The sequence below is a fragment of the Trichoderma aggressivum genome (genome assembly GCF_033847375.1).
Source record: "Trichoderma aggressivum f. europaeum strain CBS 100526 chromosome Unknown scaffold_045, whole genome shotgun sequence".
Taxonomy (NCBI): Eukaryota; Fungi; Ascomycota; class Sordariomycetes; order Hypocreales; family Hypocreaceae; genus Trichoderma; species Trichoderma aggressivum.
In genome coordinates, this window is record NW_026946411.1 from 102,161 (window position 1) to 127,962 (window position 25,802).

The 25,802-nt window shown below is 52.4% G+C and overlaps 8 protein-coding genes across 8 annotated transcripts; 3 read left to right on the top strand and 5 right to left on the bottom strand.

Annotated features, from left to right (window-relative positions):
- Window positions 1–359: 359 nt before the first annotated feature.
- On the bottom strand, window positions 360–1,552 carry Triagg1_8774 (uncharacterized protein; the record flags this gene model as incomplete). The annotated part of the gene is made up of 2 exons (XM_062903657.1): window positions 360–1,001; window positions 1,076–1,552. 2 exons carry the CDS (start codon window positions 1,550–1,552, stop codon window positions 360–362), a joined length of 1,119 nt encoding a protein of 372 aa, XP_062752246.1.
- Window positions 1,553–2,137: 585 nt separating this feature from the next.
- Window positions 2,138–3,550, top strand: Triagg1_8775 (uncharacterized protein; the record flags this gene model as incomplete). Its single annotated transcript, XM_062903658.1, has 1 exon — window positions 2,138–3,550. One exon carries the CDS (start codon window positions 2,138–2,140, stop codon window positions 3,548–3,550), a length of 1,413 nt encoding a protein of 470 aa, XP_062752247.1.
- A 486-nt stretch (window positions 3,551–4,036) lies between these two features.
- On the bottom strand, window positions 4,037–5,061 carry Triagg1_8776 (transcriptional regulator family: HMG; the record flags this gene model as incomplete). The annotated part of the gene is made up of 2 exons (XM_062903659.1): window positions 4,037–4,450; window positions 4,522–5,061. 2 exons carry the CDS (start codon window positions 5,059–5,061, stop codon window positions 4,037–4,039), a joined length of 954 nt encoding a protein of 317 aa, XP_062752248.1.
- A 731-nt stretch (window positions 5,062–5,792) lies between these two features.
- Window positions 5,793–6,796, top strand: Triagg1_8777 (uncharacterized protein; the record flags this gene model as incomplete). Its single annotated transcript, XM_062903661.1, has 3 exons — window positions 5,793–5,822; window positions 5,890–6,037; window positions 6,189–6,796. 3 exons carry the CDS (start codon window positions 5,793–5,795, stop codon window positions 6,794–6,796), a joined length of 786 nt encoding a protein of 261 aa, XP_062752249.1.
- A 598-nt stretch (window positions 6,797–7,394) lies between these two features.
- On the bottom strand, window positions 7,395–9,879 carry Triagg1_8778 (uncharacterized protein; the record flags this gene model as incomplete). Its single annotated transcript, XM_062903662.1, has 5 exons — window positions 7,395–7,615; window positions 7,678–9,257; window positions 9,332–9,563; window positions 9,667–9,737; window positions 9,875–9,879. The coding sequence occupies 5 exons, from the start codon at window positions 9,877–9,879 to the stop codon at window positions 7,395–7,397; spliced, it is 2,109 nt and encodes a 702-aa protein (XP_062752250.1).
- A 3,843-nt stretch (window positions 9,880–13,722) lies between these two features.
- Window positions 13,723–15,099, bottom strand: Triagg1_8779 (uncharacterized protein; the record flags this gene model as incomplete). Its single annotated transcript, XM_062903663.1, has 3 exons — window positions 13,723–13,843; window positions 13,907–14,363; window positions 14,427–15,099. 3 exons carry the CDS (start codon window positions 15,097–15,099, stop codon window positions 13,723–13,725), a joined length of 1,251 nt encoding a protein of 416 aa, XP_062752251.1.
- Window positions 15,100–16,017: 918 nt separating this feature from the next.
- Window positions 16,018–16,635, bottom strand: Triagg1_8780 (uncharacterized protein; the record flags this gene model as incomplete). Its single annotated transcript, XM_062903664.1, has 1 exon — window positions 16,018–16,635. One exon carries the CDS (start codon window positions 16,633–16,635, stop codon window positions 16,018–16,020), a length of 618 nt encoding a protein of 205 aa, XP_062752252.1.
- Window positions 16,636–17,996: 1,361 nt separating this feature from the next.
- On the top strand, window positions 17,997–25,802 carry Triagg1_8781 (uncharacterized protein; the record flags this gene model as incomplete). The annotated part of the gene is made up of 6 exons (XM_062903665.1): window positions 17,997–18,103; window positions 18,151–18,216; window positions 18,283–18,331; window positions 18,388–18,440; window positions 19,200–25,469; window positions 25,535–25,802. 6 exons carry the CDS (start codon window positions 17,997–17,999, stop codon window positions 25,800–25,802), a joined length of 6,813 nt encoding a protein of 2,270 aa, XP_062752253.1.

Here is a 25,802-nt window from a genome sequence, read left to right on the forward strand (position 1 = left end):
TGAAAACGTCCATGACGTTTACACGCCCGGACAGCTCAATACAGGGGCAGCGCGATATGGTTATAAGTATGCCCGTACTTTGTATCTCCTGGCCTGGTGTCAGCGATAAAGCTCCCGTCCATATTCCCAAGAGCGTCCTTGCGACAACTTATATGTAGCATCTCCAAATTATGCAATAAAAAGGTGCGTATTAAAAGAATATTTGCAGGTGTGTACATAGACACACATGACTAAATTACTGCTATATCTGCATCCAAATCATGTCACTCAACATGATTCGTAGTACCGATGGGTATATAGAACTTCCCACCTGTTTTTTTCATCGCTTAATTGCTACCCTCTCCCAACCTTTGCACCAATCACTGCGTCTTCTTGGATTTATCCTTCTTCTTCTCCTCCATGAACCAGCCCACACCCCGGTCAATGCCCTCCTGCAGCGTCCACAGGGGCTCGTACCGCAGCACCTGCTTGGCTTTGTTGATGTTGTAGTAGCGCGTCATAGTCGACACCATAGCCCTGAGTCTGGTAAAGGTAGGCGGCTTGCCAATGATCCCAAAGAAGATTTCGCTGGCAGAGCCGAGGAGGATGCTCATGCCCCTGGAGATCTCCCAGACGCCCTCGGTGCCCTTGTCGTTGCCGGCGGCCTTCCAGACGGCGCGCGCAAAGTCCCAGAAGTAGATGGGTGAGTCGTTTGTGACGAGGAAGATTTCGCCGTCGACGCGCTCGTGGCTCAGGGGAATGGTACGCGAGGCGGCGGTGGCGAGCAGCAGGCGGGCGGCAAGAAGGTGGGCGTGGGCGACGTTGCCAACGTAGGTAAAGTCGAAGATGTTGGTGTTGTCACCGAGCTGGATGTGTGATTTCTTGTTGTCGTAGGCGCGGATGAAGCCGGCGAGGGTCTGGACGTCGCCCTCGCCGAAGATGCCAGCGGGACGGATGGACGTGGTGAGGAGTCTAGAGGGCTCTTGGCGGTTGGCCTTGATGACCAGTTCTTCGGCAGCGGCCTGGAGAGGTGGGTTCAATTGTCAGTCTTGCGAATTCCAGTTTTCAAGTATAGCAAGCCACCATGATGTAGTACCTTTGTCTCGGAGTAGTACTCCTTCTGTTGGGCACCTCGAATAACGGGGTAACCCTCGTCTGCATTGAACAGATCGTTCTCGTTGTCGCTGATGACACTGGCCGAGCTGGTATACACGAGGGCCTTGACGCCGGTGTTCTGGCAAGCCTCAATGACGGCCTTGGTGCCGCCAACGTTGACCTTGCGGAAGAGATCGTGGGCCGTCTTGTTGTCGCCGCTGGTCACGGGAGAGGCCGTGTGGATGACGACGTCAGGCTTGACCTGGTTCAGGATCTCGGTCAGCTTGGCGGCGTCGGTGATGTCGCACTCGTGGTACGAGGCCTTGTCGTTGATGTTGCGGGTGCATCGCAAGTCGATCGAGGCCACGGATTTGCAGTTCCATGAATCCAGCGCCTGGTTGACGATGTGGTGGCCCAGGAAGCCGTTGCCTCCAATGACGAGGACGCTGCCGAGGTCGCCTCTCTTTTCACCAGCCATTGCTGCGAGTGACGGTGTGGTGAGGAGGTTTTGGGTATGGATGGATGGATGATGGAGGTTGATGTCGAGATGCGATATGATGGAGTCGTGGCACCGAAAGCAGACCACTGCTGAACGTACCTGAGCTAGACCCGAATTCTAGTGGCTCTTAGTGGAGAAGCGCCTGAAGAAATGGGGGATTTGGGGAAAAGACGTGGCTTCAGCTTAGTGGGGGGTTCTAGTATAATTGAGCCCAACATCAATTCTCAACCCGTGTTAAGCTAGATCCTCTTCACGACGACACTTCCACCGACTTGGAGGAACAACTTGCCATCATCACCAAAGACCCCGGTAATTTGTACGACCAAAGACGGCGGCCTGCAGCTTATTTTCGAACCCTTGTAAGCGCCCAGCATTGCCTGACAAGCGCATGCTCTTGCAGGTCGCTGCATACTGCAACATGTATAAATGAGCCACCATCGTTCCTCGTCTATTCTCTGACGTGCCGTCTGCCATACGCCTTCCAGCTGATGAATACGAGTGCCATGTTTCTGTATCCTTGGAAACGGTCTGCTCTTTAGCTCGGCAACGGATAGACGACATCAAATGGCAGAGAGTCGGGCGAATCAGGACCCGGACGTCGAGATCCTAGTTCACGTCACGGCACCAAGCAGGACGGCAGACGACGTTGCATATCGGCAGCTCGCGCAATCCTATCTTTCCTTTCAGTCCCAGCGCCGGGTTACCTTTACAACTGATCCCATTCAGGAGGATTACTATGAAAATGGACAGCATACTGGCGAGGTGGGGAATTCTCCAACGCAAGAGACGGTCTCTTCATTCAACAAGGACTTCTCGGCGGTGACTTCAGGACAGCCGTGGGTTCCAGAGACCCAGGATCTAAGCTTTCGAAGTGTGTACGATAATCGCTTTTCACCGCCATTGCAAGAGAGACGTGACTCGGCAGACAAGTCTTTCCCAACCGAGGATGCGGAATCTCTCTCGACTCAAGTCTTGTCCCCATGGCGTGCACCTCCAAGCCAAGTCAACGATTCATACCCCTTACCGGATGCTGAGATTCGCCTCGCTTCGCCAACGAGGGTTCTGGAGCACTATTTGAAGAACCTGAATTCATCGGCGCCTCCTAGGTCCTCGCCACCTGGACCAGCTCCCAATGTTGGTGAATCCGCCTCGTTACCCAGCCCATATGGGGGAAATATCCCGTCATCTATCCCCATCCCTCCTGGCGTGGGCGGGGCTGCAAGCCAATCACTTGGATATGGAAGCGCTGCAGATATAATCCCGGTCACACCCGGAGTACCAGAAGTATCGACACGGAAGCGGGAGCAGTTCTCTCCAACTGTGATCAACGAAACTATATACATATCAAGCAGTGCTCTTGACACAGCGTCAGAAGCGGCTTCCTTCAGAGCTGAATCTGCACCGCCTATATCAAAACGGCAAAAGGGACTCGCTGATGAAGCCGAAGCTACCAATCTACAACGGAGCTCAAGTGACACCGGGCCCGTAAGGACCAATCAGCCAACAAGCACCTCTTTTGCTGTAGTGAAGGAATTGACCGACGCCTTGGAAATCCGACCCCCGTCGCCTCCAGCAGGAATCATGGACCTCGAGCCTGCAGACTTGGTATCAGATAAACTAGCCAAACTGGCCAAGGACCTCTCATCTCGATATCGCCCCGTGATAAAACGCGAAACAGAACCCCTTGAACGAGGATACTGGCTCATCGACTGCACCGACTGGTCCCCAGAAACTCACCACGAAGCCTGGGTCTTCTTGGCCAACTACCTCCGCAGTGGGCTCGCCGGTTGGGGCGTGTGGTGTCGTCGCGATGAATCGCACACCTGGATCCGCTTCTACTGCTGGGCTCATGTTGCCAAGCATACATATCTGCTGCTGTACCTTGCCAGCGGTAGACATCTGAAAACTACCGGCGCGCAATGGATTGGTGCCGATGGAGAAGTTGTCCTGGAAGTGCTTCCCGTGGAGAAGAAGTAAGGTAATTGTAATTATATCGGTCGAACTTGACCAAAGTCGGATATAAGCAACGTCAGTTTGGGCATCGGAGTTATTGTCTCATGGTTACTACTAATTTATATCTATTCAAAGGGGAGCACATATTTTATGGCGACGGCGCCGAGGAACTATGTTATACTACTTGGGAGTCAAATTCAAACATGGAAATCCAATTAAGGGGCGTGGTTTTCAATAGCATTCAATAAATGGCATTCATACGCACGTTACTGTTATACAATTCATGAAAATCATGAAATACCCGTCAAAACTCAAGCACGGTAACAAGAAACCATTTTCTTCACTCTCTCCCACCATCTCACCCTTTTTCCCTACAACCAGCCCAAGACCCAGAGAGAAATGTACCATAATAAACACAGTAACGTGGCAGAAAGAGAGAAAAAAGACATGTCTACTCGCTTACAACATACACACACACAAGAACACCATCCTTAGACATGTGACCTAAATCTAAGCTGCAGGCGAGGCAAGCTTCTCCTTCCAGTACTTGTTGCCCTTCTCTCTCAAGGCCTTGGCTTGGCCTTCTGATGCTTTGTTGAGCTCGTTGGCCCTATCGATGTAGGGAGCCTTGTCGCTGGGGCTCAGCGACTTCCATTGCCCGCCGATGGTGCGCATAGCATCAGTAGCCTTTTCGGCGCCAATTTGGCTATACTGCTCCTTCAAGTACAGAGTGAAGGCGTTTCCAGAACGGTGAGGAAGTCGGTCGTCGTGAATCAAATAGAGCTTGGTCTTGTCAGTCTTGCGAGCCAGGCGACGGCGAGCCAGGTTAGCCGTGTAAATCGCCTCGGGAGGGAACGACTGGACCCAGGTCTTCTTGGTCTCTTGGTTGGCAATCTTGTTGGAGTTGCCGACTGAGGCCAAGCGCTACGAAAAGTGAAACACCCGAGTTAGTAAATCTGGTCTCGTGGGGAGGGTCAAGGGAGAGAAGGGTCTACCTCTTTCTCGGTCTCGGTCAAGTTCTTGAAGCTGGTGGAAAGGACCTTGGCTCTTTCTATGGCAGAACCGCTGCTGCCGCGAATATTATCGACCAAGTATACATTCCAAGCTGTCTCCGGGAGCAAGGTCGGTCCTTTCAGCAGCGACATCTCTTTCAACTTCTTAATCTCAGCCCTTTCCTTTTGCTCTGGCGTCAACGTCTTCTTGACTTTCTTGACCGTCTTCTTCTTCGGCTTCTTGGCGACGACCTTCTTCTTCACGGCCTTCTTGACAGGCTTCTTGACAGGCTTCTTGGCCTTGGGCTTTGCGGTCTTCTTCTTAGTCGTCGGTTTCTTGGCCGACGTCTTTGACTTTGACGTGGTCGACTTGGCCGTCGGCGAGCGCATAGATGCCGAGATACTAATCGTGCGCACCGAGGGCGTGGCAAGGCGCAACACCAATGCGCGGGCTGCTAGACCCGTGGATTGGCGCCATGGAGCTGCCGCGCCGGAGCTGATGAGCACGCGACGAAGGGCCGCGAGACGTGCGGATGACAGCATTTTGACGACTCGACTTTCGAACGGTTCGGCGCAAAAGCAAGGGGTGTTGGGCGTGCAAGAGATGCAATTGCAATGCGAATTGTGCAGGCCGCTGTCGAGGGAAAAGGCGAAGAAACTCGAGTCTTGTTTTTTCCTCGTGCAGTTGCTGGAATGGTGTTGCGATGTGACGAGGGTTGGGAGGGGGAGGAACTGCCGTTGCTATCGATTGCCGCAACCAGCCCTGTAAGCTCTGCTGCCGCTGCCGATTTTAGAGCTCGCTTGGAAGCTGCTGCAGCTGCTGTGCTTCCCTGACTTCCCTGACGTCTTCTATCGAACAGGGCGAGGTATCGAAAACTTCGTCCGTCGCCGCAAGCCCCGCCACAAGGGACGTATGATGTACCTGATGCCCACCTGGTCCAAGCTTTCGCTCCCTGCAGCCAATCATGGCCGGTGATGTCAGATTATGTAACCACTGCTTGTAACTTCCATTGTAGGCTACCGCTGGGACGCGCGACCACGGCATCACCAGCTCTCCCACGACAGCGAAGCCTCTCTCACTGTTCGCTTTCTCGCTGCCTCTCTCAATTCATCCGAGCCGCATATCTGGTGCCTTTGAGCAGCCTCAGCAACAGCCGAATCAACACTCCGTTTCCTCTTTCGAAGAGCTGCCGCCGTTTCGAGCAGCTGCTCAGCTTCAGCTTCCGTCCTTACCCCACGTCGCCGCCTCTTCTTCACAAGCTCTATAAGCCAAAATGGATCACCGTCCGCAAGCATGGGGTCGAGTACGAAGCCCTCGAGAATGAATTGCTTAAAATTACCCATTGCCACTCGCTAACGCTTCTGCCATAGCCGAGAGACGACGTTTACGGCGCCTACGACCACTCCTACATGCAGGACAATGGGCCCAAGCAGAACACTCAGCAGCCCATCGTCACTGGTACTTCAGTAATAGGCATCAAGTTCAAGGATGGCGTCGTCATGGCGGCTGATAACCTGGGTTCGTCTCCTTTCCCTACATCTTCTTATATTCTCGTCTCGAATCATCCTTACGTCTCTTTGTCGACCTCCTCCCCCTCCACCCCCGAATATCCAACGAGACCACTATTTGTTCACCCCAATGACCCTCCCTCAACTAACAACCACTACAGCGTCCTACGGCTCTCTCGCCCGCTTCACCGACGTCAAGCGTCTCCGTACCTTTGCCGACTCTTCCATCGTCGGCTTCAGCGGCGACATCTCCGACATGCAGTACCTCGACCGCCACCTCATCGACCTCTCCCTCTCCGAGGCCTACGAGTCCCCCGACAAGCCTCGCCTCAACGCCGCCAACCTCCACCGATACCTCTCCAAGCTCCTCTACAACCGCCGCTCCAAGTTCGACCCGCTCTGGAACCACCTCCTCATCGGCGGCCTCGACGACAACGGTGAGCCCTTCCTCGCCGCCGCCGACCTCCTCGGCAGCACCTACTCTGCCCCCTCCCTGGCCACGGGTTTCGGCGCCATGCTGGCCCAGCCAATCATGAGACGCTACGTCCCCGACGAAGAGTCGGCCAAGAAACTCTCTCGCGAGGAGGCCATCGACATTGTCAAGGAGGCTATGAAAGTGCTCTTCTACCGTGACGCTCGAAGTCTGGACTCTTACTCATTAGCTGTTGTGACCAAGGACGGTGTCGAGCTCAAGCAGGACGAGAAGCTAGAGGATCAAAGCTGGGCGTTTGCGGATAGAATCAAGGGCTATGGCACTCAGACGGTCTAGAGCAAGGGGGAGTTAGTTACCGAGACATAATTGCGGCCTATTCTGTTTTTATAGTGCAAAGAAATGAAAAAAAAAAAAAAAAAAAAAGACCTTGGCTCTTAGAAGAGTAATCAATCTCAAAGAAACTGTGCCTTCAGAAACCAGAAATTCTCTATTGATGCCCAATTCACTACATTCTGTCATCGTCGTACCATATTAAAATAAACTAATCTCTTTTACGGTTTTATCGATTCTTCTCTAGATATCCAAGTAGACGCTGGAGCAAAGTCTACAAACAGACGCTCAGGACACATGTTTTTCAGTCAACGAAAACGCACTATGCCAAGACGCTCCGGCAGACGCATGTCCTACGTAAATAACAACAGCTCGCCTTGCGTTCGCCTAGAAAGCTCGGCCACACTGACAGCGGAACCCATCTTGGGTCCTGATTACATACAAAAATATAAAGCGCATCCTCCTAATACAAAAAAGTCATTGCTGAGCCGTTAAATGTTCCCTGACAGCCAACTCCTCATTATCTTTTAATTCGTGGCAGCAAAAAAAAAATGCCACTGCCACGTCAACATCCATCCAGTGAGTAGAGCCGACCGGCGTCTCTTTACTCGACAGTGACGGACTTGGCCAAGTTTCGAGGGAAGTCAACGTTGAGACCCTCAAGAACGGCCAGCCAGTAGGCAATCAGCTGCAGGGGAATAACGTTCAAGATACCCTGCAGGCAGTCGACGGTCTTGGGGATCTCAATCTTGAGAGCCTCCGAGGAATTGAACTCCTCGTCAGCAGGGTTGCAGATGACGATGGGCTTGCCACCACGAGCAATGACTATAGCGAGCGTTAGCGTTGTGAGAAAAACAAGAAAGAGGTCTTGATTAGAATTAACTTACCCTGCTGGTAGGCGTTGAGGGACTTGGTGAAGATCTCGTCACGAGTGAGGATCATGATGATGGGGAGGTTCTCGTCGACCAGGGCCAAAACACCGTGCTTCAGCTCGCCAGACATGACAGCCTCGCAGTGGAGGTATGAGATTTCCTTGATCTTCAAGGCACCCTCAAGAGCGGTGGAGAACTGGCTACCACGGCCAAGCAGCAACAGGGACTTCTGGTCCTTGAAGACCCTCTGGCACAGGTCCTTGATGGGCTGGTCCAGGTCGAGAATCTGCTTGATCTGGGCGGAGACGTTGGAGAGACCCTCCATGATTTCCTCTCGGCGAGCCTTCTTGGAGGCACGGTCCTCGCTAAGGGAGAGAGCGAACATGACCATGGCAATGAACTGGGAGGTGTAGGCCTTGGTGGAGGCAACTCCGATTTCGGGGCCAGCGTTGACGTGGACACCACAGTGGGTGAGGAGAGAGATGGAGGAACCGACAACGTTGACGATACCAACAGTGAGGGCACCACGCTCCAAGCAGTATCGGAGGGCCATCAGAGAGTCGGCGGTCTCACCAGACTGGGAAACGAAAACGCAGGTGTCGTCTCGGAAGACGGGAGCCTCACGATCGAGGAAATCGGAGGCCAGCTCAACGGAGATGGGGATCTCAGCCAGCTCCTCAAAGATACCACGGACAGCCATGCAAGAGTGGTAACTGGTACCGCAGGCAATGAAGATGATTCTACGGCATCGTCGGATGGTAGAGATGTATGAGCGCAGACCACCAAGGGTGACGGTCTTGTTGGCAATGTCAAGGCGACCACGCATGGTGTTGACAACAGACTCGGGCTGCTCGAAAATCTCCTTCTGCATGAAGTGGTCAAACTTGCCCTTCATGATCTCCTGGAGCTCCAGCTCAAGAGTGTGGATGGCTCGGACGTTGGAGCTGCCATCGGCCTTCTTCAGGCGGTGGATGTTGAGGGAGCCCTCGTGAATGTGAGCAATGTCGTCATCCTCGAGATACAGGACCTTCTTGGTGTGCTCAACAATGGCTGAGGGGTCGGAAGAGAGGAAGAACTCGGTGGGCATGGGCATGCCATCATCAGTCATGAAAGCACGCGACTGGGAGCGGTGCAGGAGAGACTTGTCAGGGGCACCCAGGGCGCTGGAGGGGGCCAGGAGGTCGCCAGCGGCAGCCTTCTTCAAGGCAACGGTCTGGGATGCAGCCTCGGCGGAGAGGGCAGCGTTGTCCTCGCCATACTCGACGTCGACGAAGTCGACCTTCATGCGGCGCTGAGTCTTGACACCAATGACAAGAGGGGAGCCCTTTCGGGCAGCAATGACCTCATGGGGGTAGTGAACAGACTTGATCAGCAGACCATAAGCACCCTCAAGCTCCTGGATGACGGCCTTGATGAGGTCTGTGAAGCCAATCTGGGGGTGTTGGTCGTAGATGTACTTGGCGAGCTTGGCAATGCACTCGGTGTCGGTCTCGGTCTCAAACTTGAAGCCCTTGCTGGTCAGGAGGGTCTTGAGCTCCTTGTAGTTTGTGATGATGCCGTTGTGGACAACGGTGAACTGCGAGGTGGGGTCGGATCTGTACGTGGCGGCGGGCGTCGTGTCAGCTTGCTGGATCAAGAATTGCACACAAGGGTATAGGGGGGGACAAACCGGTGAGGGTGGCAGTTGAGAGTGGAGGGGGGGCCGTGAGTAGCCCATCGGGTGTGGGCAATACCGGCATGTGAGTCGAAAACCTTGGTCAAGTCCAACTCGGACTCGTCAATGAGCTTCCTCAGCTTGACCACCTTGCCAACCTCCTTGAAGGCCAGAACCTCATTCTTCTTGTCGCCGTCGATGGCCAGACCGGCGGAGTCGTATCCTCTGTACTCGAGACGGGACAGGCCTGGAAAAGGACCGAGGCGTTAGCTGCCAAATTGCTCTCCATGTTCAAGCCCGGCAAAGTACCCCTCTATTGAGGCGCGAGGGGGAAAACGGGAGCTACTTACCGTTGAGCAGTGTATCAAGAATGAACTTGCGGTCCTTCTCCACCAGGTAGTTGACGTATCCGAAAATGCCACTGCAGACAAGCGTCAGTAGCAGGTCAATTGACAATAGGGTTCGGCTCCCCGTCTTTCTTTGGGGCCATGACGAGCACCATGGCAAGAAGACAGACGCAGAGAGCGGGGCGGTGAAATGGTGGCATGGAAAGCTTACCACATGGTTGATGGTGATGTCTATGCTATGGACAGAACAGAAGCAAGAAAATGCAGGATCTCGCAGGGGAAACGAGAGCTGGGCGAGACGAGACGGGAGAGACGAGGGAATCAACAAGAAAAGAAGAGCGCGTCAATATAAGCCCAAGACAAGGTGGTAAGACGGTGGAATTGGCCGGGACCAAGGGGCGAAGGTTTTAGGGTTTTTGGTATAAAAGGAGGGGAGGCGCGGACAGATGAGTTTAGGTTTGGGCGGCACGCGAAGGTGGGAAGTATTATTCTATATGTACTCGAGCTGTCTTGCAGTGTCCGGCCTTCTGACTGGGCAGTGACTGGAGTGCTGCTAAGGCCTTACCTAGTAGCACCTAGTAGCAACTCAAGGCAAACGTGCTCGTACCTGTTACTGTTACTCCCTTGGCACAAGGAAAAGGAGCACTGGCCAGAAGTAGCGGAGCGAGGCTTTGGGGCTCAGCTTAATGTGGAGAGGGGGGAGGGGAGAGGAGAGAGGGTCCGAGGTGGGCAGCGAGCTTAGCATTGCAGGTACCTGGTGGGCAGGGAGCATGCGGTACCGTGGAGGGACCGGCCGATGGGGGCTCCGAGCAGCTGGATGCCAGGTACAGCGCGGGTACAGGCCGGGTACTGGCTACCAGCTTGGGATGACGGAGATGGTCTTTTGGCTGCTTGTTGTTGTGTTGCTGTGCCCCTCCTAGACCTGGCCTGCTGTGCTCGTACATACGCCTCCCTCCCTGTCTGTTGAGTTGACCATTTTCGTCTGCTCCCTGCTCGATTTGCTACCTTATCTTATGCCGACCGACTTGAGTCTGTGGTACCTCGTACCTGCGTCGCAGACCGTGGTCGACTTTACGAGCTCCCAGCGGCATTGATGTTACACTATTGGATTGCCGCTCAGTTCATTCATTCACTCTGCCTTGTTTTGTCCGATCTGGGGAGCGACTAGCCTCTTGGCCTCAACGTCACCGCTACCTACTGATACTTGTTTGTGTCCAAGACAAATGTTCAATGCCAATGGAGCATCCAGACGAGATACAAACGCCATTCACGCCGCTGTCATATGCCACTTTATCCCACCAGCTTGTATTGTAAGCTTGATTACCAAAAGCGGCCCAAGGGACTCAAAGTCACCCATGTCTCCAGTTAATTGATGCCCAGGGGGTATGTCGAGTGTGATTCGGAGCTGCGTGAGATAGACAGATGCGGACGATTCCGCCGCTTGACAAGACAAGCCCGTCCAGTTCGGTCCACGGCAGGTCATGCCTCAAGATGCTCGTACTTGTTACAGCAACCGATTTGCACTTGTACGACGAGCACGCATCTCGGACACCGCGTGCTGGCAGCTACCGGCCGCATTGGCTGGTGGCGGGGTCGAGGCTTTACAGCTTGTGCTCGTCCGGCACGGCCTTATTACAACCTCCAAAAAAGTATGTATAAGCGGCAGCCAGAAGCAGAAGCAGAAGCAGAAGCGGCAGCAGAAGCAACAGCAAAATCAAAAAGAACGGGCTCCCAATGACAACCTCGCTCTTGATATCGGGCACCCATGCCTCTCTCTTCCTTGTTTCCCCGGCGCCAGACTGCCATGGCATTGCATTGATGCAGTATCGTAAACACATCTGGCGCGGTGACTGGACAACGCCCTGTGTCGTTCCCGCACTAAGGCGCCCCTCAATTCTCTACATGTCGTTGGTGGGGCTCCGTCGTCAGCGTCGTACATACAGCAAAAGGGTATCAAATCCAATCCCACATTCCATCATCCAGACTACTCTAACAGTACGGACAAGTACTCCATCCCCTTGTCTCTTGTCATCATCGTGTCCGACACAGACAGACTGTTGCAAAACCCGCCCGTCACACCAAACCCTCGGCCCAAAGCTGCCCCCCAGCAGCGGTTCGCAAGTTCCAAAGGCTAGGAAGGCCCTTCGCCGCTAAAACTGACCCAGCCTGACTGACGCTAGCATTTCTCGCCCATCCATGTCCCTTTTTTTCCCTCTGAATGCGTTAGATCAAGGGGAAAAGGAGCCTCGTGTGGCGTCCACCAGCGACTCACCACCATGCCACCGCCCGACCCTGATTCCGGCCAATCCCCTCGCCCCAGCCGTGCTAAAAGCGTCTTACATACACAGACAGGATCCGTACTATGCTCCGTCCAAAGCCCGTCCGACCTGACGGTTCGCCAGCTATTACTCCGTAGCCCTCCCGTTATTTTTCTTGTGGGCAAAAAGTAAGCTGGGCTGGCTGCTCCAAGCACAGACGGGACCCGGACCCATCAAAAAAAGTCAAGCACGAGTTTCACGATTTTGATTTAGAAAAAAAAAGAATGTCGAATCAGGTAGAATCCCAGGAAAATCGCCTCTGGCGCGCCGCACGAGCAAATCCTTCCCGTGGCACCTCCTGGAGGACGTCATAGAGTTCGTATTCCGGCCAGGTACACACACCAGCGTCCGTCTCTATTGTTTTCTTCCCCTTGCCCCCCTCTCCGATAAACACCATTGACCCCCCCTGTCCGTTTCTGCCGGCACTGTACTAGAGGGACGTCCGGCAATACGGAGTTCTCCTGCTGAAAATAGCCCACCCGGCCCGTCGTTGAAATTGCAGCCTCGTATGCCCCGTGATAACGCTATCGCTCCGACTCGCTACCAGCGAGAGAAAAAGAAGGAATTCGCTAATGCATAGCCCGCGCGCCCTCTGATCGTCTCCAGGGCCAAGCAAAGATGGGAAGAGGAAGCCATCAATCTAAAAACCCTTGCTTGCTTGGCGCCGCCGTCCCCGAACAATCCAGATCGCGCTTGGGCTGAGAAAGGTTCCTTTTTCACAGCCTCATTGATTTGCCCCTAGCACTCCTTAGTAACGGTTCGTTAGCTCAGCTCTTGTATTTTTATTTCCAAGAATAGCATCACTCTATTTTGCGCTGCTGAGATATGGAGTTTACCACAATTTCGACAGCCGCTTTGCAAGTTTTCTTCTTCATCTGTCAACTGTCGACTGTTTTCTTTGTCTGGAATCTTATTATTGGTAAACGTCTAGTAATGTAATCTCCGCAAAGCCACCATGGATCTGTCTCCTCCGGTCAGACTATCTACATAGCTGAACCCATCCTTCTGGTCACGCAAACCGCGGCCCCAATAAAAAAAACAACACACACACACACACACAAAAGAAGAAAAAAGGGCAAAGGAGACGAGAGAGCAAACGAGAGCGACAAGTAAGGAAAACATGCTCTGTGGCTTGCCTCCCATTGGAAGTCCGGTCTCTACTAAAATCAGCCGCCTTACTGCTCCTAGTTATATCTCCCTCTGACTCTGACATCAGCAATGATAATCGCCATTCTGCCTTGCTCCTTTCGCCAACCAAGTTCAGCCGCCCTTCTTAGTGGTTCATGCTAGCAATTTCCATCAATGCTATAAGCTGTGATCGCCTGACTTGATGCGGCAATTTGCAGGGCTGACATGTGCTCAGCGAAACATCCATAGTAAGGAAGCCATGGCACAACACCTTTTGACTGCTTTATTAGAAACGTCAAGGAAACAATGCCAAGCCTTTGTAATCTTGTAGCACTCCTATTCCGCAAATATCTACAAGCACGTCAGCCTTACCCATCAACACCATGTCCCCCAATACCATGGCCCATCGCCAATATCAACAAATAGGTCCCTTGGGAGGCGGAGTCGGATAATGCCAGGTAGTTGCTCATGCATGTCATTCCTATGCCAAGAGCTCACTCAGCATTCGCTGCATCATTGAATTATTATACAGTCCTAAAAATTACCCATGTCGGTATTCTTTTGTTCACTGGCGCTAGAAACCCCTTCTCAATGACTCTCTCTTGGAACGCTCTTACAGCTTCTGATACTCGAGCTTGCCCTCCAGCTTCTTTGCCTCCATCACCTTACGCACCGCCCTGTTGAAGTCATCCTGGTTAACCGACTCTCGGTAATCTTTAATGGCAAACAGACCACTGTGTTGTTCTTTGTTAGCAAGGACCTGTTCGTAGATTTCCCAATTTGGATGAACCACTCACGCTTCAGTGACCACGTTTCGCAAGTCAGCTCCATTCAGTCCATCGCTCATCTTGACCACACTTTCATAGTCAATATCACCATCGATGACAACAGAAGAGGCATGGATCTTGAGAATCTCCAGCCGTCCAACCTCATTCGGCAGCGGGATCTCAATCTTTCGGTCCAGACGACCAGCACGCAGCAGCGCGGGGTCCAGCGTATCCGGTCTGTTCGTAGCCATGATGATCTTTGTCTTGCCCAAGTAGTCGAATCCGTCCAGCTGGTTGAGGAGCTCCATCAAGGTTCTCTGGATTTCACGATCGGCACTTGTACCCTCGGAAAATCGTCGTCCTCCGATGGCATCGATTTCGTCCATGAAGATGATGCACGGCTCGTGTTCTTTGGCGTAACCAAACATTTCTCGGATCAACCTCGCCGACTCACCGATATACTTGTCGACAATGGCCGACGAAACAACTAGGGACTGTTAGCCCGCATCTCCCATGCAGCCTTTCCTCCCATCTGCCAAACACCACTCACCTTTCAGGAAATTTGTCTCCAGACTGCTTGCAACAGCTCTGGCTAGAAGGGTTTTCCCTGTTCCGGGAGGACCGTAGAGCAAGACACCCTTGGGCGGCTTGATGCCTACTCTGAGGAAGAGCTCTGGATTCTTCAAGGGAAGCTCGATGACTTCTCGGAGCTCTCGAATTTGGTCATTAAGTCCACCGATTCCTCCAAAGCTGACCTGGCCGGGGTCTTCCAGTGACATGTTGTAGACCAGTGGATCGACCTCCCGCGGGAGCATACGCATGATCGTGAGCGTCGTCATATCGAGCGCGACACGTGTGCCTTGCTTCATCTTCGTCTTGTCAACCTTGGATCTGCAGCCGACGACATACCGAGGACCCGATGACGCCTTAACGATGACTGGAAAGCACTCAAGGTTAGCATCACCCTCGGAAACAGCTTCCCCATCGCAAGACCCTTGGCAAGTGCCCTTACATCTCTCATCATCCAGCTGCTTTAGGACTTCACCAATAATCTGTCCTACACTCTGCAGTGCCTTGATGTTCTCCTCTGTCCGGTCGTACTCCTTCTGGAGGTCTTTGATCTCTAGTCGTAGGTTCTTCAGCTTTGCCTCCCATTCGCGGGATTCGATGAGCTTCGCCCGGTAGGCGTTGAGGGCCGTCTGGCGCTCTTCTTCCGCAGACATGATTTGGAGAGCCGCAACGATGCTACCGTAGTGCTATATTCCGTAAAAAGTGTCTTCAATTCCGTAGGTTTTCTCGCTGGTTCGGTGGGAGCTTGCCAGAGTTGATTGTGCCAGATCGGATCTTGGTGGCTGCTGCTCTTTGAAGTCGTGGAGGCTTACCTCACTCATTGGAGCCTTGAGCTAATCCCTGCCACCACTGCTCGGCAGAAGATCGGCACTACCCATTGCAGCTCCAGCCCCTCTACAAAGCACTAACCGCGTATTACCACCATTTGCTGTGTTACGTCTCTCTTCACCGGGAGATGCCTTGATGGATTTTAAATCTCAAATGAATGGCTTCATGTATCTTCTAAGCTTCTCAGTTCATTGAAATTCTCATACAGCACCACTACGTTTTCTCGCTACAGTTTAAGAGCTTACGATCAGAAGAGTCGTCACATGTTTCCTCTGCAAGTCTGAGCCGCCCACGGAGTGCATCCACCACAATGAGCTAAAGAGCATTTTGATGTCAAACATGTGTCTGCCTCAAGCAATTGGGCATATGGCAGTGTAGAACTTGTGCATTGTTGGTGCGTAGATTTTCTTATGTACATGCTACATATACCAATGCCTTCTTTGCCCCATGCTCCCGGGATCGATGTACAGGGATCTTTCAATGCCCCGCTACTCCAAGTCTCGAAGCTATAGAAGTCCTCCAGACCCCTCGTTATGCCGGCATTCTCAATGATGTGTCTTCAACCTGCGCGCGGGACTCTGAGTTGGTGAAAGCGGCATGACTCCTCTTATTGTAGCTGCAAATGCTTCCTCCCTGTGATAGGCATGGCATAACATGGTACGGTCGACTGCATTCAACGTATCGTATGGCTGGGAGGGGACGGCGGGGTCCCTTGTTTGGGTTGCCTTGTGAAGGTGTGCTCTTCATTTCTTGTTCTCGCCGCCCTCAGTTGCATCGTCTTTCGTCTCTGTCTTGGGCTCGCCGTCTGCGTCGAAGCCAAGGGCATCCAATTCGCGAATGAGCTCGTTGATCTTGATGACCTTGGCGATCTGCTCAGGCAACAGACCTTCGCCTCCATCCTTCTTCATCTTGAGCTCCTTGGCTTGCTTCAGTTTCTTCTTAAGACTTCGAGCCTTTTTCTCGCGCTCAACTTCAGGATCAGCCTCTTCTGCATTGGGCTGGCCATCTTTTGTAGTTGCCGTTGCATCGGGCTTGTCCTCGCCTTCGCCTTCACCGTCGCCAGCCGCCTTGGCCTTTTTCCGGGCTTCTCGGCGTTTCGCGTTCTTATTGCTGGCGGCGGAACCTTGGTCCGGCTTCTCCTCTTGTGCGGCGGCGCCAGGAATGCCTATTCGCTTTCCTCGCTCCCGAAATGCTTCCGCCGGTCGATTCTTGTAGACCTGGACATCTTCGGGTGGCTGGTAGCCGGGTCGGATCTTGATAGCCTTTCGTTTGCTCCCGTCGGCTCGAGTAGACTCGGGGATGTGACGCTCTCCGCTGGCCTCGTCTGTTGTAATACCAGAATTCGTAGTAGCGGGTGCCATTGTCGGGATTGCAGACACGATGGTCTGAGAAGGCTCGCCGTCAAGCAGGGAGGTTGATTGATTCACAGTGACTCAGCGGTGCCCAATCACAGCCCGTCGAATTGATGGCTCGGATGCACAGGCTTCCCAATGACCTAAAAATTGACCTCTCAGGCACAGCTGCGGATTGGCCAGGCGATGTTCGATGCGGCAGCACTCAGGCAACACAGTGCCTACAGCTTGCGAGACAACTTGAAGCTCGGATGAGACCCGAGGCGTGACCAGGCAATGGACAGAAAAAGGTGGCCCAACTTGCCAACGCACCCCCACTATTCTGCGTTATACTCCGAGTGGCTGCGCTTATTTCGAGATTTGGCTTCCTTGTCACAACCACATGTTAACCATGTTCTTTAACGCTTATGTATTGGGGCAATGCTACCTTGATTAATTGGTACCTGTATCCAAGTACATAATCCAGCACCTTAGGTACCTATGTCCATAAGCACGGGTAAAGAGGAATTGAGTAAAGCTTTCTAAGCTTCCTCATCTCAACCTCCAGCATGGTTACGACCTAGCTTACAAAGGTGCTCGCTGGGACTATCGAAGTAAAGAAACCCATTGGCAAAGTCGTAGCCCTTTGATGCAAGAATCGTAGTTCACAGTTAGGACATCCTATTGTCCATGTGAATATCCCCCAGGGCCAAGAGAGCAGCCAGCACTCTGTGCAGATGAACATATGCTATCAACAACTAATGAGCCCACGTTGATATAGGAGCCTCACCTCCACAAGTATCACAGGGCAATGATATGAAAAATGCAATTTTTGTCGGCCATATATTCATATTTACCGAGATATTGCTGGCTGTGTACACGAAGCAGAAAGACTCAGAACGTTGAAGTTTAAGAAGCATCCCCCATAGTAGTAGGCCTAACAGTACTATAGGTACTAGGTAGGGAAAATACAAAGAGAGAGACGGCTACTACGGAGTTTTAGGATGAGTTCATTCATCAATCCACAGGTCAACGATGGAAAAGTACTCAATCAAGAAGACTAGTATTAGATCGAATAAATTCCACCTCTCAGATTAAAGCTGATGAATGGAATAGAACGAGAAATATCATTCGGCAATTCTTGGTAAATGAGTGCAAGAAATGACTGAGGCTGTAGGCGGGAGGCGCCGGGTTGAAATTGTGGAGCGGAATCCCAGGTTGCGGCTGGCCAATCAGCGTTGCTTACTTTCTGCTTGCGCTCGCGGATTTCCCTAGCAGAACTTCTTCTGAGGCCATTCCTAACCTCTTCCAAAAACCCGCCAACAACAGCACCTCGGTCTCTACGCAATCGCGACTGCATCAGAAGCATTCAATTGCTCGCCAAAGTCAACATGGTAAGCATCGAAAGGACGCAATCCGTTCCGTCGCCGCATCACAAGCTAATCGCGCACATGCGCAGTCTCTCGCACAGTCCATCTACAGGCAAGTCGCAACGACAGTGAATCAACAAACGTAACTCGGGCGTCCTAACATACAACTATGCAGCACCGTGTTCCGCAAGAACTTCACCATGCTTGCGGCCGTTTTCGGTGCCGGTTTCGCTTGGGAGATGTATGAGGAACCCGCCACATTCGATCGAGCGTCAGGGCAGTAAAAGACTAATTAAGGGTGCAACAGCGGTTTCAACGCCACCATGAACAACATCTGGGACAGCAACAACCGAGGCGTAAGTGTTGAGTCGAAACGAAGCCATAACTGGCGGGAAGCTAACCAGGAGATCAGCGCCAATGGAAGGACATCCGACACAAGTACATTGAGGGCGGCGAGGACGAGGAGTAAGAACAGCATGCAAATTCCGGTTACTATGGCTAGAATGGGTGTGGCATGGGACTGCCTAGGTAAAATGTACAAAATCAACGAGAAATAGAACGATTCACCACCTTTTTTTGCCTCTTTGCCCTGTATCACGGCTATATCATTCTCCGGGCTCGGCCAGCACTACCAACTTATCCGCGGTCATACGATGCCTCATAGTAACCTCTGTACCTGTGCACACGCACTTGGGAAGCCCTTATGACCCATAATATCGTCAAGAAATGACTCTCCAGTATTTCTCCGTAATCACTGCGCTGTACAAGAAAGGAGTACATATGATTAATCCCATCCACTTCTTTGGCGGGACTTGAACACTGTTCCCGCGCCAACTGACGTATTGACCTGGTACTTTGTCACAGAGGGGCAAAGGTTAGAAGCTGGAACTCCCTGATAATTGGTGGCGGCCGCCTAGACAGCTTTAGGTGCTGTCAGACCTTCTAGCACCGCCTGACATGTAGCTACAGCACGTTAGCAGGTACATATAGGCAGCAAATAATATTCGCCGCCTCGAAACAAATCTCCAGCTACATTTCCAATCAGAGCGAATCAACACATCATACCAGCATACTGTAGTCGCACACCCACCGCCTCGACACTACAACATCTACGCTCTCCCTGTTGACAGGTATTCTCTCTACTGCACCAACCCCAGCTCCGGCTACGGGCCATCTCGTCATTCTATCGAGCATTTCCTCTGCTAGAGCTGACACCACCAACAGAACCCCCACCTCCCGCATTGCGCACACGCCTTCGGTCAGTTGCAGAGCGACGCTGCATCATGAGCCCATGAGAATGGAGAACCCTTTATCTACTCAAGAGCAGCAGCTCTGCCAGCTACTGGCAGATCTGCCCGCGCGATTCGACTACCGCTATACAGAGGAGGCTTCCCGAGAGCTCCTAACCAGCCTTTTCTGGACGTTGGCTGGCGGCAACCATGAATATATGCGACTTCTGTTCCCCGAGGGCAGGCCGTCCGACAGCCTGAAGCTTGGTGATGCTCAGGGCGCTGTGGAAGGTGCGGAATACACAGAGGCGGCTCGAGGGAAGCGATGTGGTCACATCTTCAAGCCTGGTGAGGCATCCTACATGTGCAGGACATGCGGCACGGACGAGACCTGCTGCCTGTGTAGCCGATGCTTTGATGCAACAGATCATACGGGGCACATGGTGAGAATCCAGATTTCGGTGGGAAACAGTGGCTGCTGCGATTGCGGAGATGATGAAGCTTGGAAAACGCCGCTATTTTGCACCATCCACTCTGATGTGGCCGCTGGTTCTCACATGGACAGTGCCGGAAAACCTGCCTCGCTTCCAGAAGATCTCGTCAACGGTGTACAGATGACAATCGGAAGAGCATTCGACTATATCTGCGATGTTATATCTTGCTCGCCCGAGCAGCTACGCCAGACGAAAACCAAGGATTCAATTTTGAAGGACGAAGAAGCATCTCGTTTGAAATCAACATATTATGGCTCCGATACCCAGGCTTGCACGGATTTTGCACTAGTGCTATGGAATGATGAGAAGCACACTGTTGATGAAGTCAGAGACCAGGTAGCTAGAGCCTGTAGGAAAACCCGGAAACAGGCCAATAACGACGCATGGGAAACAGACGCAGTTGGACGAAGCCTTTTGGTGTTTTCAGACAATGTCGAACGGTTGCTACAAATGTCCAAGACATTGGAGTCTATCAGAGTCACAGTCACCATTCGCTCAGCGAGAGACACATTTCGGGAACAGATGTGTGGTACCTTGATTGAGTGGTTAAGCGACATATCCGGTTGCTCAGTTGGCCATGATAATCATATCCTCCGACGAACCATATGCGAGGAGCTGATGAAGCCATGGAGGAAAGGAAGCGCCGCAATCCATACTCTGGGTCTTATCGACGATGAGGAAGCAGATGACCAACGGCTTGAAACAAGAGCTAGGATGCACAATGTTAACGCCCGGTTTATTCTTGCTCTACAAGCTGCAGCCGGTGCTCAAGGCCTGACATTGGATCCCGATGACGGAGATGATGATGATGACGACGACGATGACGACGACGACGACGATGCCGATATGGATGATGATGAGGATGATGAGGATGACGAGAATCGTTCCGTCTCGGATGACGACGTTATGATGGTAGACGCACAGGGAGATGTCCCTGAGCCAGACATGACAATAAGGCCCAACGAGGCTTTGGAAGAGGACGAGGCCACTCTAGCTGGATATCCTCCTCCGCCTCCCCCTCCGCCTGTTCCTGCGCCTGAACAGGCACAGGAGCAGACGACTCAGACGACTCAGCAACGCGAGACTACGCCGTCCGATTCCGACATGCAAGAGCCTCTCATTTCTCAAAGTATATACTCAAAAGCGAATGTAAAAATTCCTAAAACACCTGGCAAGATGGAAAAGTTACTGCCAAACCCTGGACTCTACTGGCTCGAAACTCCGGCGGCCTATACACAATCGGGCAACGTGCCGCCGGCAGAGGATGTTTTCCAACGTGTTCGCTTGGACTGGCTGCTCCTGTTCGACTTGCGAATGTGGAAAAGGGCCAGGAATGACCTCCGCGCCCTCTACATTTCCACGGTAGTCCAGATTCCAGAATTCAAGCGAGTCGTGGCCCTTCGATTTGCTAGCCTCTACACCATCCTAGCCCAGCTGTATCTCGTTGGAGATCGGGAGCCAGACCATTCCATTATCAATCTCTCTCTCCAGATGCTGACGACGGCATCCATCACTGCAGAGGTAGTGGAGAGAGGCAACTTTTTGACCAGCTTGTTGGCAATTCTGTTTACATTCTTGACGACCAGACAAGTTGGTCACCCTTGGGATCTCTCCCCTGTTGCGGTTCTTGCATTCGATAGCGGATCTGTCACTAATAGGCGCATGTATCACTTCTATCAAGATCTGAAATATCTTTTCAGCTCCCAACATGTTCAAGAGCGGCTCAGAAGTGAACCAAGGTATCTGATGCAATTCCTAGATTTGGTGAAGCTTCACCAAGGCATTGGACCCAATGTCCGCGCTGTCGTCGAGCACGTTGAATATGAAGCCGATTCCTGGATTACGGCCTCTCTGGTTACCAGGCAGATCAACTTGCAAGCTAGGAACTTGGCCGATGCGTTTCGTCAGTGCCCGCCCAACGAGATACGCAATCTCATGAACGCCATCCGCCTAGCCGCCAAAGCTGCCACGTTCAACTCCGTTGGTGCAGATCGTCTCAGGTTCAAACAGGCAGAAATCAAAGACGAGGTAAAATTCAAGACGATGAGTGACTTGGAGTTCGATGTCGAAGGCAAATCGTATGATGTTGTTAAATTTGTCGTCGAGAAAGATGCCATCAGCTTCCACCACGGGCTGCATTACGCCTTGTCTTGGCTGATCGAGTGTGGAAGGTCTCTTCCGGCATCAAAAATGCGCGCTCTCTTGAGCTTCACCAGGCAAGAGCTCAAGTCGAAGCCAAGGCTCATGACAATAGGGCCTTTGCAGATTCCCAAGAAGGAGTACAGCCCGGAGGACTATTTAATGGCCCTATTTGATTACCCCCTCCGAGTCTGTGCTTGGTTGGCCCAGATAAAGGCGAATATGTGGGTTCGAAATGGCATTAGTCTTCGCCATCAGGCCAGTACATATCGCGGTGTCGGGCAGAGAGATGTTTGTCACCACCGAGACATTTTCCTTTTGCAAACGGCAATGGTAGTTTGTGATCCCTCTCGAGTCTTGGCATCCATTATTGACCGATTCGGAATGGAAAATTGGGTAAAGGGTATTTTTGAGGTTCTATCAGAAGCTCAAGATGATACTCAACACCTCGACGTTGTTGAGGATATGATTCATCTTCTCATTGTTCTCCTGAGCGACCGCACTTGCTTGATTGCTCCAGAGGATGAACCAAATTTCCGTCTGCTGGCCATGCGCCGGGACATCATTCACGTCTTGTGTCTCAAGCCTCTGTCGTTTAATGAGATCTGTCAGAAGCTTCCAGAAAAATACCAAGAGTCAGAAGACTTCCCACGAGTCTTGGATGAAATGGCCTCTTTCAAGCCACCGGAAGGTGTATCCGATGTGGGCACTTTTGAACTCCGACAAGAATTCATTGAGGAAATCGACCCCTACATCGCCCATTATAACAAGAATCAGCGCGAGGAGTCCGAACTTGCTTACCGTAAAAAGATGGCCAAGAAGACGGGCAAGAGTGTGGAAGAAATCGTATTTGAACCTAAACTTCGACCGATACCGTCTGGTCTATTCCAACATCTCGCGGAATTCACCAGCACGGGTGTCTTTGCACAAGTCATTTACTACTCATTGTTGTACGCTCTAAGCGCGCACAAGTTTACACCGCTTGTGCCCAGCACTAGGATCGAAACATTTTTGCAGGTTGTTCTTCATCTCGTTTTGCTCGCCACCATGGAAGATGACAGCGCCGAGGCTGATGCTTCGGGGAAACCCCCCAAATCATTTGTCCACACGGCGCTCACAAGAGTCGCCCGAAGCAACTTCATGCCTGACGCAAGTAATGCCAGGACCATTGTTTCGCTCTTGGACATGCTATCCACCAATGAAGACTTCAAGGCAGTACATCCCAAAATTTCCCTCGTCCTGAAGCGCCTCAAGCAAAAACGACCAGGGGCGTTTAATGCAGAATTTGTAAAGCTCGGGCTACCCGTAGATCGCATCAGCACCGCGTCTCCAGCAAACATATCTGCCGACGAAGAGCGCGAAAGAAGAAAGCAAGCGGCAATGAATCGTCAGGCTAAAGTAATGGCACAGTTTCAGCAGCAACAGAAGAGCTTCTTGGAGAACCAAGGATCCATTGACTGGGGATCGGATCTCGATGAGGACGACGAAGAGGACGTGGAACAAGCCGAAGACCGCAAGCACAACTGGAAATACCCAACCGGGACTTGCATCCTGTGTCAGGAGGAAGCTGACGACCGACGTCTGTACGGTACCTTTGCCCTCCTGAACGAGAGTCTCATACTTCGTCAAACGGACTTTCAGGACCCCGATCTTGTCCGGGAAGCTTCGCAGACTCCATGTAATCTCGACAGGTCAGCGGATGACATTCGCCCCTTTGGTATAGCTCAAGAAAACAGAAAGATGGTGGAGAAGTTGAATTCCCATGGAGAGACGTTCCTCGCCGAGCGGCAGACGATTGGCAGAGGGTTCGACGCTTCACTTTCTCGAGCCGGACCAGTGGCCAGCAGCTGTGGGCACATGATGCACTATCGTTGCTTTGAGCAGTACTACGAGGCAACCAACCGTCGACATACCCACCAAATCGCGCGGCACCACCCCGAGAACATTCTTCGAAACGAGTTTGTGTGCCCCCTTTGCAAGGCCCTAGGCAATGCGTTTGTTCCTATCGTCTGGAAAGGACTGGAGGAGTCATACCCTGGAAATCTCCAAGCAGAAGAGAGCTTTGAGGATTTCCTAGACAAGCAAATATCATCCTACCCGTTCGGCAATAGCAAGGCTCGTGAAATAGATGATTCAAAGCTGCCCGATATTGACACGCCAAGCCTCCCCGGAAGCCTGCTGCAAACGCTGACGCCGTCAAAGCCTCGCCTGGAGTCGATCTGGGTCAAAGATGAACTTGATGCGCGATCATCAGCGACGCTAGGAGCGTCAGGTAGTTCTTCAGCCGCGGCCGCGGCCGCCGAAGCATCGGAAGCAGGCGCCAATCAACCATCTGGCGCCGGTAACAGCCAGCTATTCTCGGAGCTCTTATCCGCCTACCATCGACTGAGGGATACGTTGGTTGTCAATAAGCTAGACACTCGATATCCAGTAGACAAGATGCAAGCAGGCGATGAACTCCACGCGAGTGATACGCTAGTTCAAGTCGTTGGATTCTCGATTTCCGAGGTGGAAATCCAGCAGCGTGGAATCGAAGCTCAGCCAGGAATGACCTTGATCGAGAAGATCCCAGAACAGGTAGTAGCTCATTTGCGAATTCTTGCGGAAACAACCTCGGCATACATTAAGATAGGAGGCCGAAACCCACATCCCGGAGGTCGAATAGAAAGCGAGTTCATCGCAGATGCCGAGCAGCAGCACGGCCAGCTGTTCATGGCGCAGCATTTCGGAGCAGAGGCTGGCGATGCACGTCGCCGGCTGTATAGCTACCCGCCGCTGCTGACAACGGACCCCTTTATCTTTTTGGTAGAATGCAGCTACGCATTGGTGCCGGCCGGAAAAGTCGACATCATGCATGTTGTCAGGCTGTGCTACTTGGCTGAGATTGCAAAGGTGGTCTTCCATATGGGCCGCAACATGCCTGTGGGCTTGTGGTTTGGTACGCTGGCAAGCCGGCAGACTCAAGATCCAGCCATGAACAACTTTGCCGACTTTGCCTTGGCCCTGAGCAAACTTAGCGTGGAATTCCAGGCAATGGCTGGCATGGGTGCCATGGCTCCAGACTTGGGAGAAAACATAGGGTTCCAGCAGCCAGGAGTTGACACCTTGGAAGGATGGTACTCGTTTGTGAAGAAGTACGCGACGGTGTTTTTGCGAAAGTCTGCGGTATTCCTTCATGTCAAGTACGGTGTGGACTTTAACAGTCATGTCTCGTCCGATGCTGGCGCCGATGAGCTGGACCGCCTCACGGAGGCGCTGCGGCTACCGACGTTTGATGAAATGTGCGCAGTCATGACGGTGGATTCGACGACGTGTGGATGGCCCAGCACTACCCCGGGGTTGGTGACAGGTTGGGTGAAGCACCAAGTGCTCTGGACTAAAGGTTATCCCACCTCGGTCCCCTCAGCGGTAGTCAGTCATCCCGGCATATTCGAGCTCATTGGGCTTCCGCGAACGTTTGACACGTTGATTGAGGAAGCAACAAGGAGAAAATGCCCCACGACGGGCAAAGACTTGACGGACCCGATCATTTGCCTTTTCTGTGGAGAGTTGCTCTGCAGCCAGGGCACATGCTGTCAGAAGCCCGATACGGATGGTTCCAAGATTGGCGGTGCCCAGCAACATATGCGAAGGTATAATTCTTTCCCTGCCTCCCTTGCTGACAGAAGCGGACTCCAATGACTAACTTTTATTCCAGGTGTCAGAGAAATATTGGAGTGTTCCTAAACGTACGCAAGTGTTCTACAGTCTATCTGTTCCACAAGTCGGGGTCGTTCACGCCTGCACCGTACATTGATAAGTACGGCGAGACGGATCCACAGCTTCGCCACGGCCGTCAATTGTTCTTGAACCAAAAGAGATACGATACCATGATCAGGAATACAGTTCTCAAACATGGGGTACCGAGTCTGATCAGTCGAAAGTTGGAAGCGGAAATTAACAATGGCGGCTGGGACACCTTGTGA